The sequence below is a fragment of the Typha angustifolia genome, chromosome 13, assembly GCF_048772165.1.
Source record: "Typha angustifolia cultivar Huaian chromosome 13, ASM4877216v1, whole genome shotgun sequence".
Classification (NCBI taxonomy): domain Eukaryota; kingdom Viridiplantae; phylum Streptophyta; class Magnoliopsida; order Poales; family Typhaceae; genus Typha; species Typha angustifolia.
The window spans coordinates 4,754,908-4,778,638 of record NC_133251.1 but is presented as its reverse complement, the minus strand read 5'-3'; the positions used below and the strand labels follow the sequence as shown (position 1 = coordinate 4,778,638).

Sequence of the window (23,731 nt, the reverse complement as noted above, 5' to 3'; positions counted from 1 at the left end):
TCCTAATATGTTAGAATTTGTTTAGGTAGCTAAATTCAATTTTATATAGTTTTAAAAAAATAGTTAGCAGATATTTATCTAATATCCAATGTTATAAAACTAGTTGGATAAACTCATAGACGTCGTGGCCTAGAATTTTCATATTCAATTCTAAGCTAAATTTTCACAAATGTCGCACCCTACATGGAACGGTCTCATCTTACTTTTAATCTCCCCCATCCATCGATCCTTTTAGTCCCGTAAGGCTAGCCAACTTCTCTCTCTTTATCAATCTACGTCATCTTAGTTATTCTCCAATTCACAATACTACGCAAAATATATTCTAACCTTGAGCTACTATTTGATCGATATTTTAAGATATAATCGGCCACACCTTGAGATTTTAGATTCGTTAGAAATCGCTCTTAAAGAGTGACAACATATCTAAATTTTAAGAGAATTTGACGAGCAAATTTAACTACATCACCCTCGAAAGTTCTGGTTTTAATATTTATCTAAAAATTATCATAAATCGGATCAAGCTGATTCATATCACTCTCTCCTTCATCTCAGTCTTTCTTCATCAGCACCGCACGTTTACTCTTCGTTCCTCTTTCCTTTCTTCTTCCTATAGCTTCCTCTTCTTTCCTCAGCCAAAGAAAGAGAGAGAGAGAGACTCTCTCTTAATTTCCACGGTGGTGCAGCACTATTTTTTTTAGAGTATATGCTCAAAAATTCCAATAACTAATGCTTGGAGTTGGGGCACCTTAAAATGTGCCACGAAAATGATTTTGATGAATATACCAACATAGGAGAAGAATGGAGGGAATTAAATATATACAGATGACATTCCATTCCAAAGTATGTAAAGAGAGCTTCTTCATTCATGAATTTGGCCATGGCTTATTTAAATATATCTAATATCTGAATAGAAGAAAATACGAATAAGAGAATGCATACCACTCCTATCAATATCAACCTCTGATCCTAGTTATTAATAACATTTTTATGAATTTCTTTTTGGAATCATAGTCTATAAGTAATTCAAATTAGTTCTCACAGTAGAAGCATCCCATTGAGTGCACCCTCGAGAGTTTGTTCATTGTAGTGTCACTGTCGCTAAAGGAAGTGATGGGTTCTCTCAAATGCCACCACTCAATGATTTGAATTGCTCTTTTATGGCATCTTACTAGGTGAGGTTAAAATGTGAGAAAGTAATAGAAGATAGTCCCTTAATTGAGCTGGAGAAATCATTAATTATGTATCTCTTTTCAAGCCAACAAATGGCAGGACTACCTGTTAATGAAAAAGAGAAAAAAAATCCAAAAACTTTTTCAACAAAGGTCAGAGGTGCAGCCAGGAAAATGATGAACTCATACTAGTTTCTTCACTTGTATACAATCTAAAGGGCAGCAGCATCAGACACACCAGAAACTCATTGTCCCAGTTGGCCATTCAGCAGAGTTTATAGATATATATAATCTTCTGACCTGTCAAAATCTTGTTATGGCATTGTTTTTCTTGGATTTAGTAGTAGATTTGTTTTGTTTATGTTCTGCATCTGTTCTTGTTGGCCAATGTTTTATTTTACAACCATCTAGATTCCATGTATTAGTTTCAAGTCTACCACTGTTTGTTCTTTCCTTCTCTTTTGCTGTTCTGCCAGTTTAGCCAGCCCAGGAAGATAGGTACCACTCACTACTAAAGATGATAGTACACCATGAAGAAGCAGTAGTTTACTTGTCTTTTCTTACCAAACTATGTCTCAACTATGTCTCAGGCCTGTCATTGGTACAGCAGTAAGAATCTCTTCAGGGGATCATACAAGAACATTATCCAGAGCCCACAGCTGATTAGAGATCAGAATATGGTGGCAGATAAAGATAGGTTACCAGATTCCTGCTCATTGATTATTTACTTACAAGTGACCCTTCCTTACTGAAGCAAGTTAAAAGTAAAATTTGAAAGGAAAAATAAAAATAAAATAGATGTTCCTTGCCATGCTGCACTAGTCAATAGATCTCATCAAGAAAATCAGCAAGTAGTAGGAGGAGCAAGGGAGAGAGATTATCTTTTACCTGCTCTTTTATATACTTTTCAATTTGGTGCAGTGAAATGAGCTACTTGGCCTACTGGTTTTAGCTTTTCATTTTACAAGTTAAAAGCACCAGTTGACTGGGGTGATTTTAAGTGACCATTGGCTTACTACTGCATCTCTTCAATTGTTGGTGAGAATCCAAGTCTATTCTGGAAACATCACAGTGTAAGTCAATGCAATTCAAGTTGACAGTAAACAATGTTTATTGCCACTAAAACAACTATTGTTATTCCAAACAGAAGAGTTTGCTTCTGGTTTGTTACACAATATATATCAACAATGAGAGACAACTGCCATCTATTTCAAAAGATTCAAGCAAATTTGGTTACAAGTCAACAAACCTTACACACTTTCAGCTAGACTACAATGCAGCAGAATTGCATTTGAACACAAGCAGCACATACACTTCAATTGGTTACAATGGGCCCAGGAAAGCAACAAGCCTATCCACACCACACATTAGGAAGAACAAATAGAAAAGGAAGAATTAAAAATAGATACTAGGTAAGTATCCATGAATAAATCACAAGGGTTATGGACTAATTAATACCTTCTAGTTCTATTCACAAGAATCACTCTCTTCTCTTACCTCTGGGTAGTGATCTTCTTCTAGCTTTATTACCTCAACCAGCATTCGAATTTTCACCTAAGAGCTGTATCTAATTAGAGAATCAAAACCATGTGCCACAGACAACTAAAAGAACAAGTGCTGGGGCCCACTGATTTCCATCTAAAAGTTCATGCAAGTTCTACTAAGCCTCCGGCCATTGCGACCTTCTCCTCTACTTCCAGTCCTTGCGTAAGAGGTTCATTGTTAGCAGCAGAAGAGCTATTGATAGTCGCATAACCAGCCGCTGATAGACTAGGGGAAGCCAAATACATTGAAGGTTTAAACTTCTTCTTGTTTGCTTCCTGGATCATCAAAGTGTAGCAGGACAACACATGCTCCTGGCACAATAAAGTAACACAGAATTTACTCATCACCTACCCAAATGTTAGAATAATAACAACTAAAATGCCAGAAGCTTAAGACTTACAGTGTCTAATGGTTCACATAATGAGATTACACTGATCTTAGACTCCACCAAATTCTGCATTAATTTTTCACTGGAGGCAGCTAGAATTGCCGCCACTGCAATGATTGAAGGCCGGAAATCGACTAGATTCATCACTGCATACATTAAACAACAAAAAAAAGCAACATTAAATGATCCTTTTTTTTCCCTCGCAACCAATTCGAAAAACTAACTGAATCATATGAAAGTTCAACCGCCAACCTCCAATAGCTACAGAAATGAATTCCATAGCTTTCCTGATCAACTCCTTTGAACCGTGCTCCTGAAACTTGGATGCAAGATAGCCCAGATATGCGAATGGAGTGACCAAGCTCATCCTCCAGTCCAACGTGTTCAAAACAAGGAGCTCCATCCGCTGTATGGCCTCATTGGTGAACTCATACTCTTCTAACGGGAACTCTGAGAGCGCCGGAGCCTTCCATTCTTCCATCTTCGCCGCCAATGAAAGGCAAGCAATGGATAGCAGTTGAATTGCCCAAGCATTTTTTCTCTAACCCATCACAATCAAATATATCAATAAGAGAATCCAAAACCCAACTTTAAGCAAGTAACCAAAAGAAATTAGTCGGCATTACATCGATCACCCTATGTGCAAGGAACCGATCGAGGTAAGCGGCCGCCATGTACGCCGTCTTCAACCCGAAGCCAAAATAGCCCTTTGCCTGCACCAAGATGCAAACTTGAACACATTAAAATGCATGAATTAGAGAATGGAAGAAACCCAATCGAGTCAAATACCCACTTGGAGAATCCATCGAACAGCATCTTTCCGAGAGGAAACGAGCCAGCTATCGAGGGATAGGTGGTGGGTTTTGCTCTCAAAGCTGCTCTCTTTCGAGACGAGCAGCTCGACGAACTCATCATCCGAGTTGCAAACCTCGATCATACCGATGTCATCTACTTCCTCCTCATAGAGATGGCCTTCGTCTTCTTCGCAGATGAGATTGGGGAGGGGAAACGAGTAATGGGTATCCGTCATTGCAGTACAAAGATGTTATCTTTCGGTCTTGTTCTAGAGATCGGTACGAGTGGAATAGAGGAAGGATGAGTCCATCTCCCGGGGGATTTGTAACCGCCGGATTTGAACCCAAAATGAAAAGGTTAAGTGAGGGGAGAAGAAATCCAGGGAGTGGATTCTGGCGATGTTTGCTCGATCCAGCGGTTAGAGAGAGAGAGAGAGAGAGAGAGAGAGAGAGAGAGAGATCTAGTGAAGGCTCGTCATGTGGAGAATGAGCTGTTCTGCTCCAATAAAGAGGGAGAGTTAAAAAGAAAAAAAAAAAAAAGGGTTTATTTACATCTTTCACCCCTAAAATATAAGTCAGTATCACTTTAACCCTTAAGAGAACATAAAAAAAGTGTGCAAATATACCCCTAAATTATTAAATATATAACTAAGTTCCCTTCGGCAATATTTTATTAACAATTCTCTTTAATATTTTTTAAGAGTTAAATATATTTTACCTCTTAATATACTTACGCTTAAAATTATTTTACATATATGCTTTAAAAAATTTGAAATTGTTAGTTTTTCTATCTAAAACAAAATAGAGCGAATTCAGTCTGTCATTCAATTTTTGAAATTCTTTAAGACCATTTTATTAATTTGGATAGAAAAACTAACTAACCGTCACATTTTAGTCATAAATAAAGAGACTGGTTTTGAAATACTGTGAGGTAAAATAATTTTAGGCGTAAGTATAAAAATTAAAATATATTTAATCTTTTCTTTTCTAAATATTAGAGTCTAAATCGATGATATCTAATTCCTTCGTAACTCACTTCTAACTTATAGAAAAGGAAAATATAAACACATTTTTATACGTCTAATTAGTTACTCAATTTTTACTATTCCTTACTAATGCAGTCTTCCTAGTAGCAGAGAATGGAATATTGAACCTTTCACCCTAACTTTATATCTTCTTTATATCTTCTTTTTATAATTGTACTAAATATATAGAAAGTCACGTGAAAGCAAGACTTGCATAAAATGATAGTCACTTTGTGTCAATAATTGCAGAAAATTATAGCCGCTAAATTATTAAAATATATCGCTAAGTTTTATTTTATTCGGCCCAACTATTATGTCATAAGTTAACAATGAAATTATTCAAAGTGTCTATCGATTTATATAGAAGATAAACTGTTGAATAGTTCAGTGATTTCACTATTTATATAATGCTAAACAGTTTAACGATTTACATATAAAGTACTTAATGTTTAAAGATATAGTATACATTTTTTTAGTAAAATATAAATTGTTCAGCGATTTTACTGTTTATTAGATATTGAATAATTTAGTGATTCATATATAGATTACTTAATGATTAATAGATAGAATACTCGGCGTACTACATGAAAAAGATAGAGTGTTTTTTTTTCCTTTTAATAAAACACTAAATTATTTAACATTTTATGAATAGTAAAATTATTGAATAATTTAGCGATTAATCTACTATATAAATTGTTGAATAATTTAGTGGTTTCATTAATGACTTATATATGACAATTGAGTTGACCAAAATGAGCCAAATTTGGTAATAAATTAAGTGCAAATGGTAAAAAAAAATTCTACCAAGTTAGGCACATTTTAGTCGAAAACTCAAGATTAGTGATACTAAATAAGTCAGTAAGCCAATAGGATTGACCTCGATAACTACCACTTAAGTCAATTGATAGGTTGAATTAAGAATTAACTCCAAAGGAGAAATGGGAATGAGATCCTCCCATTAGCCAATAAGGTTCAAAATCATACACATGTGATTTATTGAATTATATTTGGATTGAGAAGTAGATCCAGAATGACTAATAAATTTAGCTCAAATTAATATCTCACATTCACTTATTTACTTTATGCACAACTTGATGGATGATAATTATCACTGAGTACAAGAAGAGATTTTTCAAAACCACAAAATGAGATGTGCCCACATTCTGACCCACAAACCTTCTGTTTATTATAAGCCTCCATTTGATCCACAATCCAAAATTACAGTAACTCATGATATATAATTAAAGTAGGATTATTTAAATTATTTTTGCTATATAGCTTTAACATTTATGGTTTCAATTTAGGGTTACTAACTTACTATTGTGATTCTGTTTCACTCTTTTAACCATTTCCTACAGTCACTTAGTGATTGGGAAATTGAATGCATATAATTCTATAGTCAATGCACATATTACTATTCATTGGAGCACACACTGGAGCCTATTACTGTTAATTGAAAAATAAAATATAATTAAATTGCAAAAGGCCCAATAGTCATTTGCTCCAAAAGAAAAAAGAAAAGGAACCCAGATCTCTTAACCCTAGATGAAATCTAAAATGAGTGTATGATTAAACTCATTGGCAGGGTTCTTCCAGTTTGATAAATGAAATCTACTAGCCCAAGATGAGATTCCTGAACAGGCAGTGGTTTGACCATAAAAAGAAACACTTTCAGTTCAATCTAGCAGAGATATTAAACTCAATGCACGAGATACTTTCCCATTATTATCAATTAATAATGCAAATGTTGCAGATGTAATAATTTATCACCAAGAGTTCCATTCCCATATTCTGATGGGAATTTAAAAAGGTCATATCAAGAGCTAATAAATTAATACATGATCTAATCATTGGAAATCCAAAATCATACGGGAAATTCTTCTCTATTTTTTAACCACACAACTTGTGGATGACTATGAGATACATTTGTTCCTTCTGCACATAAAATGGATCAGCTGCTTTCCAAACTAGCAGCAGCATGATGTTATGTATATTTTCTCACAGGTGGTAATTTACAGTTCTCGCTATGCAATTCCCTCTATCAAACTACAAGCTTTTAATAGCCACTTAATCCTGAAAAATGCTTCTTCATCGCTCTATCTTTTCTAAAATGATTTCCACCAGGACCACCACCTCTTCTTCCTCCCCTGCCCCGAGAGTTTGAGTTTCCCCTGCCAAAAGTTTCTGCAGCATTGGGGACCTGGTTATCCTGCTCCTCTGCATCAACAAGCTTCTTAACAGCACCGAGAGGGAGATTTCCACCACGACCAAGACCGTGAATTAAATCTTTCTGAGCTTGATTTACCACAGCTGCTTCTTGAGCATTAGATACACCAACTGAACCAGAAACCTTGTAGCTGTAGTTCTTCCCATCCTTGACATAAAACTGTGGCCTTTTCTGTGAACTCCATCTAGAATTAGAAGCGCCGGATGCGCTATCAAACGCTGACCCTGAAGACTTTTCTGCAGAAGAGCTTGTCTTATCATTAAAGTTCTCTGCCTCTTCGTAGCCTGATTCCACGACGCTCAAACCCAGATCATCAAATGAATCATCATATTCGTCTTCATATTCATACTCCACTGCGAGGACGGTAGACCTTACTGCATCCTTAGCTGTTCTTGAGTCCAGAACTGCTGAGTTGGGCAACTCTTCGTTCGACTTCCTTGTGTATCGTCCATATGATGATGATACAGAAGAAGATGGAGGATTTTCATATCTTTCCTGCACCTTCAAATCTGCTTTAGCAGGTACATCAAGGCTTGAAGATGCATAGTCAGGTAAAACTCCTTTGCCTTTGTCATTCCTATTATTTGGTGCTGTCTTTGGCAGTGGAATCTGCTCTAAAGAAGTATCTAAAGACAAGAGATCTTCATGGAGGGTTCCATCCAATATCCTTTGTATCACTTCTTCAGGATTCTGGTTATAGACTTCAAGACAAGCTGAAAGGAATCCTTTTCCATAATCAGGGAAGAGATCCTTTATTTGACTAATTTTAGACTCAACAATTGCAGCTTCCTCATCTGTCTGGACTTCATTATTATGTGCAGAGATATGCACAGGTTCCTTATTCCAGGACTTCAAAGGAGCAGGTGCTGCAATCTGAGACAAGTATTGAAACTGCTCCTCATCCATACAAATCCATCCTGTAAAAGAGCAGGAAAACTCATGAATTTTACATTTAAAGTACCTTAGTAGAGTTAAAGATAATTCAATATCATTCATTTACAATATATAGCAGTTTGATGGAATTGAAACCACACGAGCAGATCCTACAAGAGAAGGAAAAGCACAAATATCCATGAATCATTATGTTATGATAAAGGTCATAGAAAAACTTCTGACCAATTACTAAAAAAAATGTAATCGGCTGAGAAATATTCTTGGAGATCATGCTGAATGAATTCCATAATTCCATGAAGAATTTTCTCTAGTTAAAGTATTAGGGATATTTCAATGTATTAAATTGAGCAAGTTATGATTTATGAGAACTTATATTTGTCCTACTATACAATAAAAAGTTGAGGTCCTTGAGGACACTTAATGAAACAGAAAACAAATGCTTGTGTGTAAGTGTGCAACTATTTTATGAGGTACATGAAGTTCAATGCTCCCAAAATTCTATTTTATGAGGTGGTATTTCAGTAGAATTCATTTCCACTACCAACCTTACATCACAATGTAAATTCCCACTACTATCATAGGCAAGTCCTGTTACTGATCTAAACTTGAGTAAAAAGGCACTTACCATTACTACGAAGACTGACAATTCGCCTCATTATTCCAAACTCCTTTTCAAGATTCTGAAGAAATGTCCCATTATCAAGGTTCTCCTGAAAAGTGTAAGTAGCTTCTTTATTCATATCTTTGAACGTCTGAACTAAGATGTCTCCCCTTATAACAGGATCATCAACTTTAGCCGGAAACATCTTTGTAGTAGCAAGGAGGAGACTGTCTTCAGTGAGTTGGTCATTTAAATAGCAATAATCCAGTAATTGCCAACCAAAGCTAAGTACTCTTCTTGACAACAATTTTATACTGAGAACTATATCTGGAAGCATTTCACCAGATAAATTCTGAGATTCACTATCCGATACATGGGAAATAACTGCAAATCCTCGATGCAATGATGGCAATAACGAGTCATGCAATCTTGCCAGGGTGTTCAGTAGCTCCTCAATTCCATAACTGCAATGAAGCAGAATGTGGCAACAATAAGGACCACCAGAGATGAAACATTAAGAAAGATGTCTAATTTTCTGATAGACAGTTTACCTCATTACAAATGAATCAGAGAACAATAAAGCTGCAGATTTATATGCAGCAACAAAGGCATCTAATGTAACAACTGCATCATTTATGAAGTCCATCACCTGAAAGGAAAATCGAACTAGATTCAGAACTTAGCAAACTAGAAAGATCGATAACTATATATCTGATTCATCGTCCTGGATAAGAATGACTTGCCTCTAAAAAATCACGGTGAAGTTGACCATATCCATGATGGTCATGTTCAACTGAAGAAGTTATTACCTGTAAGAAATTTGTACGCAATAGTTTTGATGTATGTCATAAATGTGGTAATAATATAAACACCAAATACATTTTCATGCTTTAAGGGTGATATTCAAGGGTCAAATATGCAACTACATGCTCTTGCAATATACTCAAGTTTCAGATTTGCACACTTTGCAACCTTCAGATGTTAAATATATTACACATGCATACATGTACATGGACAAACACATATATGCATGCAAGCACGGAACATGATCGAGCACACCTTCAAAAGGGCATGTTCAAACAAGCAAGAGGATGCAGTGCACATGAATGCACCCACAGAAATCTAAGAAGACTAAAGTTAAAACATTCACATTGGGGAAGAAAGAAACCCTAAAAATAGAAAAGAACCACCACCACCAACAACAAAAAAAGATAGCTCCAAGCCTATTGGTATAGAAATTGAAATTCACTTGCATCTCCCTCAATTAACCTAAGGACCTCAACTTCTCGTGCACACTCTTAATAACATCACACATTTTCTCGGTACTCATTTCTTCTAGAAAATCCATCATATTAGTGCCCTAGAGAATGTATCGTAGGATTCATTATAGGGCACTGTAAATTAATAAATATCATAACCTATTCTCTTGAAGGTACAAAATAAGTATCCTAGAAGCATCAAAGGATTCAAAGCTGCAAACTTACATCTTTTATTTTTAAATGTCAGATATTTATTAGAATATCTCAGGCATACGATAAAAATCTAACTAGCAACATATCCAATAGTTGATACAATAGCCAATGAAAAATATTCTTCTAGACTTTGACATAATGTCTCCACATGGAATGTCGAAACCACCATACACTGTTTTCCATTATGTAATGCACAATATTAGCTACCACAGACTTGCTTAAATGTGAACAAATTCTTATTTGATCCTCCTGGGTAATTGTAGTCATTCATCTCAACCCCTTTCATTTTCTAACTCCTATCTGTGCATGACATTCTAGCAAGTAAATGATGGCTAGTCCTACTAATATCATATATAACTTCTTCCAATTGTGCCTATATTTTAGCCATCACATAATCAAGAGCTCTAAATTCACAATACCATTCCGACTTTCAAGCTTCAAAAGAATTAGTTTTTGACAATACGAGTATAAACACATTTTCAATGTGACTTCAGCTGTTACAATTATAAGATAATGTGCCATATGTGCAGCGAAGTTTTCAATGCTCAATGAGCAACAAGACAAAAGCAAACATACAGACTAGCTTGTGAGCCAAACAAATGAAAGGGTAGCAGGATTAGCATGCTCAGCTCAGCCATCAATGAGAAAAAAAAAAGCCACATAATTTAGGTCTTTCTCTATCAGCTATCAACTCCCTTCTACTAATTGTGAATATTAATTTCTTCTTTAAGGACCAGGTTATAATTCGACAACCATATATGGTTGTTGAATTCTATACTAATTACTAAATGTTATCTAGACTTAAGCTATCATAATCCATGCTACGACCATAAATTATATGGCATAGTTAAATTTCTACTAGTCATCTTTTGTTCCTTGAATTGAGAGTTACAGCAATATGAGGAGTTTAGATGAAAGGCTTTACTTTTTGGTTGATTATGGTCAGTTCTACATTTCTAACAGGCAATATGATCTGAGGCTATTTTCCTTTTCAATTTTTCCAAGATGATATAAGAGTCCACAAGGTGAAGAATTGTCTTCCTTTTCAGTTTGTCAAGATAAGGTAATAGCAAGCCCATATTCTAGTACAATTGACTATGTGGAACAAGGATTGCCATGCCGACTGGCATGGGGTGTGCCTAGGGGTGAAAACGAATCTTATTAACTCCGACCCGACCCGCTATCCGACCCGACTCGGATCGGATTCGGATAAAAAAATTTCTATCCGACTCGGATTCGGATTCGGATACGGATAGAATTTTTGAAAAAAATTCGGATACGGATTCGGATACGGGTCGGATAAATTTTTCGGATTCGGATACGGATATCGGATATCCGTTTACCCGCATATTTTTTTAAATGATTTACAGTTTTTATAGTTTGCTTATTTAAATAGTAAGTATTAATATTATTAATAATAATACATTATATATTATTTATAGAGATTAATTTCTCTAATTTTATATATTTGACATAAAAAAATTATTTATTGTAAAACTCTTATTAATTTTATGTTAATTATATTTAAATAAAATATTATAATTATTTTAAATTTAATCAATATCCGTTTAAGATCCGATCCTTTATCCGAAAATTATCCGTATCCGTTTAGTTAGGATATGGTTTTAAATTTTGCTATCCGTCCAATATCCGTATCCGAATCCGTATTCGAACTAAAAATACGGATCCGGATATGGGTTGAGCACTATCCGATCCGTATCCGATCCGTTTTCACCCCTAGGTGTGCCAGTCAGCACATGTCATACTGGCATAGTACCCGCACATGACAAAAGAGGTGTCGCATGGCACCCAGCAAAAAGGACCAATAGGAGACGAGGAAGACGATCCGCAAGTAAGGTTATTTACCGTGTCGTGGAAGCCTCCACTGCCAACAACACTTTCCTCATCATCGTCGCGCTCCCCATCTTCTGTCTCTTTTCCTCACTTGTGCTCTAGATCCACTTTGAGGATCCTTTTATCTCTCCACCCATTTTGATCGTCTTCTCGGATCTCCACCTACTAAGGCACAGATGAGGAGAGAGGATGGAGACCGCGAGGGAAATGATGATTGCCTTCTCCCTCTCTCTCTCTCATGGGTCCAATGGTAGAGCATCTTTTCTTGTGGCATGATAGGGAAGTGCCACGACACGTGCCGTCCCATGCTTGTAATTCTATAAAGATTTTAAAACTAATCTTTGAAACTTTGATGATCGGCAAGTGTTGTTGTCTAATCTTTGATGTGGAATAAGCAAAAATATGTGCATACTACATAGCATGCAACCTTTGAAACTAAAATGATCTCCTTGAAAATTTCCTAAAGTTTTAAGAGACAACCTCTAAAGATGAGCGGCAGCGATCATGCATTGTGTGGACAATGTTTAGAAAATGGGAAACCACTGAGCTAGCATCATTGACAAGCTTTGGCTGTGCTTTTACAGCATTCAAAACCTAGAGAAAACAACAAAATAAAGTGATGAGTTGAAGATACTACCAAATTCATGTAGCATATAAATCATAACAGGTGAAAAACCTAAAGTAAACAAAATCAGTTTCCAAATAAAACAATTGTCATAGTTGTAAAAAAAATAACCTAGAAGTGTATCACTAACTACGATCTGAAATCAATCATCAATTACAGCTCAATGATAAGAGTATAATATTATCAGTAACTTGTTAAATAATGATGTAATTAGACTGCCTAATGGACCTAGAAATTGCTCTTTCGAGCTACTTACAAAATCATTTCGAAATAATTTTTCAGGAGAGCTTTAAAAGAGAAATATATATTTGTTTACTGTCATTTTTATGTTACCTTACATACTAGTTTTCAAGAAAATAATAGCACTTAGTAGCTTCATTTCATTTACCTTGTACTTAGACCAATTCAATAACTACAATTTTGTTAGTAAATTGTGAGTTCCTAGTATAATTAAAGTATCATACAGAAGTACAGGACCGGTGTAGGTCTTTGAAAACGGATCACAAATTGTAGGCCTAGAGCTTCAGATGACCTATGAAGCAAAACAAATTTCATCGAAGAGAGTTCTTAATAGGGGAAATGCAATTTACACCCCTATGGTTAGACCAAAAATTAGAGTTTTCTCTCAACTTTTGTTTGTCACTTAACTCTTTTACAGTTCTAATTTATTTGCAGCTGCTTGACAAACATTAATTTTTAATATAAAATGCAAAAGTGCCCTTTTTGTTTTACAACTTATTAGAAAAATAATTTTCTTGTAAAAATCTTGTCTTATGCTTCTTTCATCTCAATTTTTCTAACACTGCAAATATTTAAAAAAGAGATAACATAAAGGGAAAATTGGTCGAAAGATAAATAATTTTAACAAAAAATTACCTTCCCAGTTAGTTTTGATAGAAAAACTAATGGTTTCACATATATTAGAACTACAAGAGGGCTTAATGACACAACTAAAAGTTAGGGAGGCACTTTAAAATTTACCCACCTACAAGGAAGTAAAATACATTTTTCCTATCTCTAATAACACGCAAGTGTATGTCAATCAGACCATGCTAGACGACTATATTTGACGTAATAGTATGACTTGCTTCTTTTATATGTCAATTAGACCATGCTAGACAACTATATTTGACGTAATAGTATGACTTGCTTCTTTTATCCAAGAGGTCAGGGGACAGGGATTCAAATATTGGAAAGAGCCTCTTCAAAAATAAGGATAAGCTGCAAAAATCTACCCTGCCTAGACCCTAGCCTTGTTCACTGGGTTCATGCATCCTTTTAGGTGCATCAATCCATGTTCTTGGGTATACCTAACCGATTGCAATTCTTTTCTTTCCTTCACTATTTTCTAAAAGTGCGACCAAATCAGGGCAATTTAATTAATTAGATGGAGCAGTGTTCAATGAAAAAATTGAAACATCAAAACGATTCATATATCATAGTGATTCTAAAAGCTATAAGTTAACTGTGAATTTCAAATCTAAAGTTGGAACAAAAAATGTGATTCTTTCTCTTTAATTTATCTCTCTTTTTGTTGAAGTGGCATTCAAGAATTTCCTTGTTATGCAAGAATAAGATAGAATCTATTCTCTTTCCCTTTCTTTCCTTTTCTCTAAGAAGAATTTAAATGGCCTTTTAATTCTTATAATCCTATCCATTTAATACTTTTATCTTGTCTATAACACAAGAAGATATAATAAAGAACTAATGTGGCACTTCTAATTGGCTTATCTGTCTTCTTCAATTGCTGATGTCCTTTGGTCTAGCTGCTAAATAATGTTAAACCAAGCAAACAGGTAGCTGAAACTAGAACTTCAAAAGTAATTTTATCCTTTCCATGTGCATGCATTACTTTGAAGTATCATTGAATAGAAATGTGAAAGTAACCAAAGAATAAAGTAAAGATTGGTAATCCTTACCAATGACCTAATCAGCTCTCCATTGTCGTTCTCATAGATGGCACAAATATCCAACAACTTTGGCAAGTCAAGCAACTTCTTCTCCTGCAACAGGGCTACAAAACGACCGAGTGAAAAACTACATATCTACAACCACTTTCAGCAGATACTACAGCGGAAACTCTAAATTACACCTGTATGCTCTTTTACACTAAGTGAATCAGCCGAAGCCGCACCAGGATCCTTATTGGAAGATCTACACAACAACAAAAAGAACATGTGATAACTTTACCATGCAAGTCTAGTTAACAACACTAAGGCACCTAAGTCCATCTCACATGCGATAGAGGACCATAAAAACACGCCGGCAGAGCTCGAGTTCCCCAACCACAACACCAGCAACGATACCCCTTGCCCCACGGTGGGGGAAGTCATACCATCTGTGCCGAAACTGCAAGTAACTATCCAAGAACTCATTGAGTGAATGGTTCCTTGCCACTGGAAAAAGAAAAATATTAGTCGTCATTTCTTCTCCAGAATAACTAAGAGTAGTAATGCGTCTTCTCATATCACGACCTACATTTTGGTTTACTGGGATTTTTTATACATGTGAAAATCGGCTCCTCCTTTCTCATTATACCAGCATAAAAAAAACCACAACGATAATTCTTCAAGATTCAATCTATATCATCTTCTTGAGTAAATGCCCTCTATGTGGTTTAATAGAATATATAGTAAATATTCCTTCTTAGCTGGAAGTGATTGTGTTGCAAATATATCTAACAAGAAGTCAATGTGCAATTACATTAAAGATATGAGGTTTTCAGTAGGAAAAATAGTTCAGGTAATTCGGAACGTCATTCAAATTGACACTGATAAGTAGAATTCCCTATCTGGCAGGGAATAGAACTATAAACATCGCATTGTGAAGCACGTCTTAGAGTACCTAAGACTACACTTCAGGAGTTGACGTGCAAAAACCCCATAGGGTAGTAAAGAAAAGAACAGAGATTGGGGTTTCCTATGGTTTCAGATCGAACCTTCTCTCCAGAAATCTCTCGGCCGCAGGCTGAGGAGGTTGGAAAGCTCGTCATTGAGCAAATCGACGACGGCTTGGGACTCGACAGCGTCCAAGCCGCCGGATTCGGCGCCGAGGCCGGAGGCGACGGCCTCGTCCTGGGGGAGGTAGCTGACGAAGAATCTAAATCTGGCGCCGACTTGAGATGGCTTGGATCGAGAGGAGGAGGTGGACGATGCCCTAAGAGAGGTCGTCAGAGAAGGAGAAGGAGAAGGCTTGGACTCGATTCTTGGGTTGGAGATAGAGGGATTGGATTTGGGGATGTAACGTTGCCTCTGGCTGCGATTGGACGAGGAGGGTTTTGGAGCGTGAGATCGCTGGGTTGGAGTAGACGACGACATGGGAGAGATTGGGAGAGGAGAGAGGAGAGAGGAGAGAGGAGGTCTCAGGTTTTGGGAAGTTTTATTTGATGGCTTATTGGATCTGAACGGAACCCGATAAAAGAGTTGGATATGGATCTTAAAAAATCGGATCCATAATGGGTTTTTTTTTTGCATGTATACCTTTCTAAAATCTCTTATTTATTTATTTATTTATAAAACATATATCTCTTTGGAACCTTTGTTTTTCCATAAATACCAAAGAAAATAAACCAACAGTTAAATTTTTGGTCAATCTTAATGTAGTAGAAGAACAAAACTATCCTTATTCTTTCTTGCATACACTGCTCTCAAATAAGAGCATCTTTGTTATTTCATCTATTATTATACATAGCACAAAAGTGGAGAGTTCCTCAATGATTGGGTAAATAAGCATTCATGAGATATATTTATTTATCTGGTTCATAATGGATAAATCTCAACTCAGACATGATCCAAATCAACAAAGCTTAAAAACTCTTTACAATGATATACTTACAAAACTCTCTCTCAGAAATCCTCCAAGTTGGTCACTTCCTCCTATTAGAATTCCAACTAATTCGATTAGTAGCATACACCTACAATGGTCGTGCCATTAGCACGGCACGTGTTGCAGCACTTGCCGATTATATCGTAAGAGAAAGAGAAAAAAATGTAAGGGATACTCATCTTCACCCTCACCTTCATTTTTACCGTCGCTAAAGCTTGCCTCGGGTGCCCTAGCTCGAGGAAGAAGGAAGAGAGAGAGAGAAAAAAAAAAGGTTATCAGTTAAAAACTTAAATTGTGAATCCGGAGGAGTGTCGTACGGTACCCCTCGTGCCACGTGCCAGTATGCCGCCGGCACACCTCGTGCCGATCGACATAGCCATCATAACAGAGACCTTAATCAATTCACATTTTATAAGACATGACCAAAAATAGATAATCTCAAACATAACATAAACCGAATTTTTGCTGATGGTTAAAAGAGGCTCATATTATATGATCTTCTTTTCGAATTCAAATCACAGTGGCATGTAATGATGCCATAAAGTTCCACTCCACTCTTTCTCTCTCAAAAAACTAAAAGTCACAAGCATCAAGCCCCTCTGTCAAGTATCAATGATCATGGTCATTTGATCTATCAAGATTCCTGTGATGATTGACTTGCATCTGCTTCAGACTTCTGCTCTCTTTTATTTTCCTGCAAGAAAGATTCAGGATTATTGGACTAACAGCATGAACAATAAGAAATTGACAAGAAGGATTTGGCAAAAATTTCATTAATGAATTAGTTCTTGTAAGAACTATAACAGGTTTAGAACCTTGAGAATTGACAAGATGCTTCACTTTATATTTTGAAATTTAAATAGGCTTTCAGTCTGCATTATTAATATAAATTAGGTCTCATTTTAGTCAGGATTATGTTAGTGGCAGTAATATTCAGCACAGAGTAACAAGATATTGCCCTAAAGTAATGCTTGAAGAACATCACTTAAATTTTAATGAGAATTGAAAAGGAAATGGAAAAGAAGCATCTTCTTCTTCTTTTTTTGCATAAAGAACAATTTAGCATCTCTTACTTCCACCTTCATATGAAAAGAGTAACTCCAATAATTATACCCAATTACCAAATGATTATGTTGGGTAAAGTTACAGTACTAGGAAAGGAGCTTCCAAATTGCAAAGCTTTAAGTTTTAACCTGAAATTTGTGTGGCTCATGGGTCATTGCACTATATGCTTCCTCATGGACATTTGCATCAAGAAATAGTATTTGAACATTTCAGCTGAATGTCTTGCTTCCATTTTCACAGAGAACCTGATCCAAATAATAATAATAATAAAAGAGTGCATGTCATCAATCCAAAATTTCTGAACAGTTTAGCTTCAGGGTTTAATGCAATAGTCATATAGATTGTAAAGACTGTTCTTGTTCTTTAAGGTCAAAACAAGGAACCAAATATGTTGGAGATTTATCTATGGATTTTGAAAGGTCTTTGTTAAAATTACAGTGTCAGGAAGTCTAGTCATGCATTACCTCTCCCAGACTCCAGTAGCTGCTCCATTTGCTGCTGGTAGCTAGAGTGTAAAGCAAAACAGAACATAAGTGGCTTGAGAGCATAGCACCTGACATGAGTTCTTGAATTTATGGATGACAGTCTTGAGGAACTAGATGTGTCTGTCAACAAGAATGAACTAAGTAAGAATATTCAAAATTCACAACAAAAGCACTTGGTTCATAAGATCTCACTTCATAATCCAATTCCTTCCACAATTACGAGTAAAACTTCTCTTCGCTGGTTAGCAACTGAACGAGACACCGCGTTGACATAATTTCCTTACAAAGAGCTTGCATGCGGATCGAGAGCATGCGCAATTGGTAAAACTGTACTCCAACAAGTCAACAAGGACAAGGTAACAAGGTTTCTTCTGATCTTAGTTTCTAGTAAAGCAGCACAAAACACCATTTATCCTATAAATTTCTAGGTGAATTCAGCAAGTCTTTCTGCACACCCACCTTCAAATAAATGACTATTCTTTTACTTCAAACGTAGAGAGATAGATAATTAGACAGTTAGATCCATCATGATCAAAAACAGGTTAGGTTCTCCTATCACCAATATGAGTAAATAACCCAGAACAAGCTGGACCAAACTTTGTAAGCATATTGACAAACACCTTGAGGGCATACACATGGCTCCGCATTCCCCTTGGATTCAAACAAGATAAATAGAAACTTTAAACGCTTTGCATCGGATATTCGGACGATTTCAGGAAAAGAATAAGAATCAGGTGATAAAATTTCACGCAAAGAAACAAAGCAATAATAGAGATTAACGAACCTGTAAGGCTTTGAATCAGGCAAAGAAAATTTGAACACAGAGCAAGTCTGGGGTTCTAACATTTGTATCTATTGAGGGAATTTTCAGTTCACACCTTATATTAGACTGCAAGATGGATTCTGGGTAGATTGCGTAAAATCATCAACTATATATAAATAAATAGTATATGGACAAGAAGATTGAAAGAAAAATGAGGAAGAGTCTCTTAGTTTTAGTAATTGGTTAAATAAAATAAATCCAATGTGAAGTTGGTGATGTCTTTTTATAATTAGAATCCTAATCCTTTTCCGTGATGTTTCTTGTATGAACTCAAGAAGATTAAGCTTTACTTTTGGATTCCTTATTATAGGGTGTGAAAGTGAAATGGATTTCTTTTTATGAACTGAAGGAAAAGCTCATACTTTTCATCTTGGATAAAAAGATGATAGGATTTTCTTTCTTCTTCTATTTTTTTGTATCAAATATCAAAACTATTGTTGCTAATCTTGTATTAGGTTCCAAAATTGTACATAAATTTGAGTAAACTTTGCAGCAGTGGATAGTATTTCCAAGGTAATAGTTACAACTTACAACAACAGAGGAAATATAAAAGTCTATATCTCCTTGTATCAACTTTGGCATTCAACTCTACAACCTTGAGAATAGCTTAGTGCTGGAGAGATCTTGCAAGCAATATGTGTATGAATCTGATCAAAATTGTCCTTGTGCTCACTATATATATATGTATCTCATAGTTGCCTTATTAAGAAGAAGAATTGAATGAACTAAACAAAAAAGAGTATGAAACTGTGAACAGATATAATTCCAAAACCATCCTTTTGCATCGAATGTGACCGTAGAATTCCATTTCAATCTTCGTTATTATGGTGGAGAAATCTTTAGATCAAGTCCGACGTTAAACCCGTTGTAAGCGATAGGAGCATACATCCACAGGTCATCTGAGCTCAAGAGCTGCACAATATCATTGTTTTGCAGGCAAAGTTATTACTTGTGAAGTATTTTCAGTGATTGAAAATAAGAAGGCCAATGTAATTTAAATTATAATTCTATCATAGCATTAGCATGGAGCAAACTTTAGTATATGCTTACCTTTATTTGGACCTGCAAGAATTTAACATACTGAACAGCTTCTTCAAGCATTGTGCTTATGTCTACCTGCAATAAATATATCCATTAGACTCTTTATCTATCCTTATTTTTATCGGCGAAAAGTCTATATAGGACAACATAATAGATCATTTCAGCAGCAAATTGGAGATATGGTCCTCTTGAAACTCACTTTTGTTCCGTTAGGAACCAGGTTCTGAAGTACTTTTAATCTCTCATTGATTCTTTCTCTTCTCTTCTGGTAGAAGCATTGCAAGTAGCAATAGAATCAGAACTCTGAAATTATGAGCAATAAAAGAAATTTGGTTGTTGCAAATTTAAATACTTGCCCTTGCATAAAGGCTTTGTGGATCAGTTGCCGAACCGCGATCAGCTCTTGTTTTCCCTTTCAGATCAGCAGATCTTTTGGATGTAGACCTTGCATTGCTTCCCTCATTAAGATCTTGTGATGCACTTGAATCATCTTCTGAGCTATAGTGACTGGAGCTCAGTCCATTAACATCTGCATTGCTGTCTTCTTCATTTCCTGCACTAATACTCCTCTTCTGCTGCGCCTTCTTAGATTTTGAATTCTTAGCTCTCTTTGGTGCCTAATATTAATCACATTGATTGGAATTGTAAGACAATGAGGTATAGAATTCTAGCAGTAGAATGTAGCTAAATGGAAGTTCATACATACCGAAAGCAAAGCCCGCGTCTTCTTTCTAGGAATTGCTAGGGAAATATCATCCTTGGCTTTCATCATTTGCTTATCATCATCTTCATCATCTGTATGAAACATTCTCTTGGTTCGTAAATTAGCAGGACTTTCGTCTTGAATTGATGAAATAGTAATTTGCTCCTCCGAAGCGCAATAATCAGATGGTGTAAGATTGATGTCATCCAAATAATGGCCTTCATAGTTTGGAGTTGAGACGAGAAAATTACTAGTACTATTGCTACTAGTAGCACCAGAATTAGCCTGATGCCAATAAATTGAGCTATTGTTAGCATCAGTAGATCGAAAACTAGAAGCAGCATCATGATTAGGCCAAAACATCGATCGCATTGCAGCACTCGGTTCGTGTTCTTGCTCGTTCGAGAAGTATTGCGATCCAAGCAACTGTGCCATCATCTCAGATTCTTCATCGGGCACTGCTATGTCGAAAGAACTCCAACTCCCTTCAGAGGCAGCTCCTTTGTGCTCCATTAGACCTTCTGATGGAAAATAAAACAGGCAATGCCAGAAATACAAGAAGACTGTCGCATAGTATAGGATTAAATATGCAGCTGTACCGAAGAATTTAACGCGTATAAATTCGGATACTTCACCTTTCAAACAAACTTGCAAATTGTCAATTGCCTGATACAGCTCAGCATAAGTGCTGAACTTGGTGACCCTGGAATTAAAAATCAGAGTTCTTCACGTCACGAATACGAGATCAGTTATATGAAAATTTCTGGTCATTGAATTTAGAAGTACAATTGAATGATTAGAAGTTATGAGCTGATGATTAAGATAGGAGAGGAAAAGGATTAATGGAGGGAAGGGAGAGTGTGTGTGAGTGAGAGGTGCAACTGGCAATTGGTAGAACGTGGGGAGTGGTGTTTGCTGATGTATTTAATGATCAAAGTAGAGAATTTTTTGTTGAAGGGAATAAAGAATGGAAGAGGAAGAATATTAGATAGTGATCGTGGGGAGGTGTTCTTAAACGTAATAGAATTCTCTTTCTCTTTGTTTAATCCTTGTATCCCATGGAGACTGCACACATAAACTAATGTTCCTCAAATTCTTGGCCTAGAACTTACTCAGTTCTCTGACAAAGGGGACTTTATATATGTGTGAATTGATCTTGGAAAAGTATTTTAAGAGATTTGGTGGTAGTTCACAGATAATGAAGGTTTATTCCATATATTTTTTTTCGAAAAGAAAAACATAGTAACAGGTGAAAATATTTATATAACTTGTGAGCCCTCATCAAATGGTTTAAGTTTTTGTGCTGAATTGGATTCTAAGATTTGCGTTAAGTTATCTTTCACTAACATTTAGAAGTTTCGATTGCGACCGGTAGAACTAAGCTCTGAGATTGGCGTGCAAGCTCGATTACACTGGACGGAGAAATTAACTCAAATTTTCAGATTTTTCTTTTTGTTCTCTGCAATTACACACATTTAACTAAGAAGGGAATAATAGATACTCTAAAATTCTTATTCAAGAGCAGTGAGAAATGGTTGGAATATATGAAGAAGAAGAAGAAGAAGAAGAATAGCCAAATTGCAAATATTTTCCAGGAATAAAGACAATAAGACAACAAGAATGATGGTGATATACTATAATCCACCTCCAAGAAAGAAAAAGATTATTCATGATTTTGCACTCTCCAACTATTAAATTAGTTGTTGGATGTGACAAATTAGGGAATCAATAGTTGTTGAAGAACTCAAGTAGAGTAATTGCTAAACTGAAGAGTACTGCAGCAGACATGTATAGTTCATGAAATGCTTCAAAAATGTTAACAATAACAATAGATTAAGAGAAATTATAATTTACTCCTTTGTGGTTTGGCCCAATTTTAATTTATCCCTTTGTATTTCAAACTTGCAATTGTTAGTCTACCGATTCTTTGAGACGTAAAAAAATTGAATTACTCTAAAAAAAATACAGTCTTATTTGAAGATGCTAGAAGAGTTTGATCGTTTTATAATTTATTCATGGCGAAGAATACTGAGGCTAATAAAACAACATTTTTTTAGATGAAAATCTAACGGTTGTAATTTGGTATGGACTATTGAGAGAGAAAACGAGGGTTATTCCTAATTAAAAGATTAATTATACTCCGATCTCTTGAACTATCATTCTTTTTCACATGCCTCTCAACCTTATTTTGGGGGCACATACTCCCCTAAATTAAAAATTATCTCAAATATACAAGCAATTATATAATATGTTTACCTTTATATTTTAGAAGAAAGAGAAGAGAGAAATCTCAGTCTACTAAAACATTCGTTACCTTCTCAAGAGCAAGAGGGGGTAATATGTCTTTTATCTTTTCAACTTTTCCATCTACGACATCAAGAGAGTTGAGATATCTTCAATAATTCGAGGGGTCTATATATTACAAAAGAAAGAAGAAGTTTATGAATAATACATAGAAAATGACGATAGTTTAGTAGGGATCAACGTAGATTACATAGGGTTATGTGCTTATAATTGAAATACAAGACGGTAGGTTAAAATCAAGCTAAACTATAAGATGTAAAGTATAATTTTGTTGAAGAATGAAGTATTTCCTCAAGTTGTTCTTGGGGGAACAAAAGAGCACTAAAAAAACTCCATTGTTTGCTAAGTTGGTAGAACAAAAAAGAATGCAGTGAGACATCAAACATGGCTTTGGAGAATGAAAGATATATAAACAAAAATTGCTTCTTAATTCAAAGCAATTGTATTAAAAGATTTGTCTCTAATCTCCTGACCGTTGTGTTTATACGTGCCTATATGAAAGATAAGATTCTCTTTTTTATTTTATTTTTTTCATTCATTTTTATTTTCTTAGGGCTGATTACAAAAATGAGAGCACCAACGGGTGGTGGAGAAGGATTCTTTGCAGCCATGGACGTAGAGTATTCTTTACAGCTCATTATTTGTCAACTCACTCTTGGCCGCCAGAAAAATTACAACGTTGTTCCACTTGCCAAGTATTATGGTTGCAGGAAACTCCTGAAACCAGGGCTACAGAGGAGCAAAATTAATGTGACTGCTTGCACTGTGGAGGATATATATATATATATATATATATATTGGTTTCTATTTATTTGATTAATAAATTAGAGTTTATAGACTAAGTGAATCGAATAATAAGAGCCAATTATTTGTGTTATATTAGAATCATAT

General features: G+C 35.5%; 3 protein-coding genes and 1 long non-coding RNA gene across 4 annotated transcripts; all 4 read right to left on the bottom strand.

Annotated features, from left to right (window-relative positions):
* Positions 1–2,295: 2,295 nt before the first annotated feature.
* Positions 2,296–4,367, bottom strand: LOC140774247 (cyclin-D5-3-like). Its single transcript, XM_073117162.1, has 5 exons — positions 3,896–4,367; positions 3,729–3,815; positions 3,355–3,643; positions 3,115–3,248; positions 2,296–3,025 (listed from the first exon to the last, which is right to left on the bottom strand). Exons 1-5 carry the CDS (start codon positions 4,130–4,132, stop codon positions 2,816–2,818), a joined length of 957 nt encoding a protein of 318 aa, XP_072973263.1. The 5' UTR covers positions 4,133–4,367; the 3' UTR covers positions 2,296–2,815.
* A 2,421-nt stretch (positions 4,368–6,788) lies between these two features.
* On the bottom strand, positions 6,789–15,953 carry LOC140773171 (uncharacterized). Its single transcript, XM_073115600.1, has 9 exons — positions 15,533–15,953; positions 14,831–14,990; positions 14,687–14,748; positions 14,514–14,608; positions 12,450–12,563; positions 9,387–9,452; positions 9,195–9,292; positions 8,668–9,107; positions 6,789–8,065 (listed from the first exon to the last, which is right to left on the bottom strand). Exons 1-9 carry the CDS (start codon positions 15,909–15,911, stop codon positions 6,978–6,980), a joined length of 2,502 nt encoding a protein of 833 aa, XP_072971701.1. The 5' UTR covers positions 15,912–15,953; the 3' UTR covers positions 6,789–6,977.
* Positions 15,954–16,896: 943 nt separating this feature from the next.
* LOC140774602 (uncharacterized) lies at positions 16,897–19,064 on the bottom strand. The gene is made up of 3 exons (XR_012106621.1): positions 17,949–19,064; positions 17,613–17,729; positions 16,897–17,113 (listed from the first exon to the last, which is right to left on the bottom strand). It is a non-coding gene; the product is annotated as an uncharacterized lncRNA (long non-coding RNA).
* A 550-nt stretch (positions 19,065–19,614) lies between these two features.
* On the bottom strand, positions 19,615–21,049 carry LOC140772794 (uncharacterized). The gene is made up of 5 exons (XM_073114985.1): positions 20,540–21,049; positions 20,190–20,450; positions 20,033–20,098; positions 19,843–19,908; positions 19,615–19,704 (listed from the first exon to the last, which is right to left on the bottom strand). The coding sequence occupies exons 1-5, from the start codon at positions 21,047–21,049 to the stop codon at positions 19,615–19,617; spliced, it is 993 nt and encodes a 330-aa protein (XP_072971086.1).
* Positions 21,050–23,731: the final 2,682 nt, after the last annotated feature.

Bases quoted from the DNA above. Each gene is read 5' to 3' on its own strand.
- LOC140774247 (XM_073117162.1), bottom strand. From the start codon at position 4,132: ATGACGGATACCCATTACTCGTTTCCCCTCCCCAATCTCATCTGCGAA. The intron at 3,249-3,354 runs GTTGGCGGTTGA...TAATGTATGCAG, and splicing joins CATTTCTGTAGCTATTGGAG to TGATGAATCTAGTCGATTTC. The intron at 3,026-3,114 runs GTAAGTCTTAAG...TTATTGTGCCAG, and splicing joins TATGTGAACCATTAGACACT to GAGCATGTGTTGTCCTGCTA.
- LOC140773171 (XM_073115600.1), bottom strand. From the start codon at position 15,911: ATGTCGTCGTCTACTCCAACCCAGCGATCTCACGCTCCAAAACCCTCC. The intron at 14,991-15,532 runs GTTCGATCTGAA...TTCTTTTTCCAG, and splicing joins GAGAGATTTCTGGAGAGAAG to TGGCAAGGAACCATTCACTC. The intron at 9,453-12,449 runs GTTGTCTCTTAA...AATTTCTTACAG, and splicing joins GCTGCCGCTCATCTTTAGAG to GTAATAACTTCTTCAGTTGA.
- LOC140772794 (XM_073114985.1), bottom strand. From the start codon at position 21,049: ATGGAGCACAAAGGAGCTGCCTCTGAAGGGAGTTGGAGTTCTTTCGAC. The intron at 19,909-20,032 runs GTGAGTTTCAAG...TATTTATTGCAG, and splicing joins TGGTTCCTAACGGAACAAAA to GTAGACATAAGCACAATGCT. The intron at 19,705-19,842 runs GTAAGCATATAC...GATATTGTGCAG, and splicing joins TCTTGCAGGTCCAAATAAAG to CTCTTGAGCTCAGATGACCT.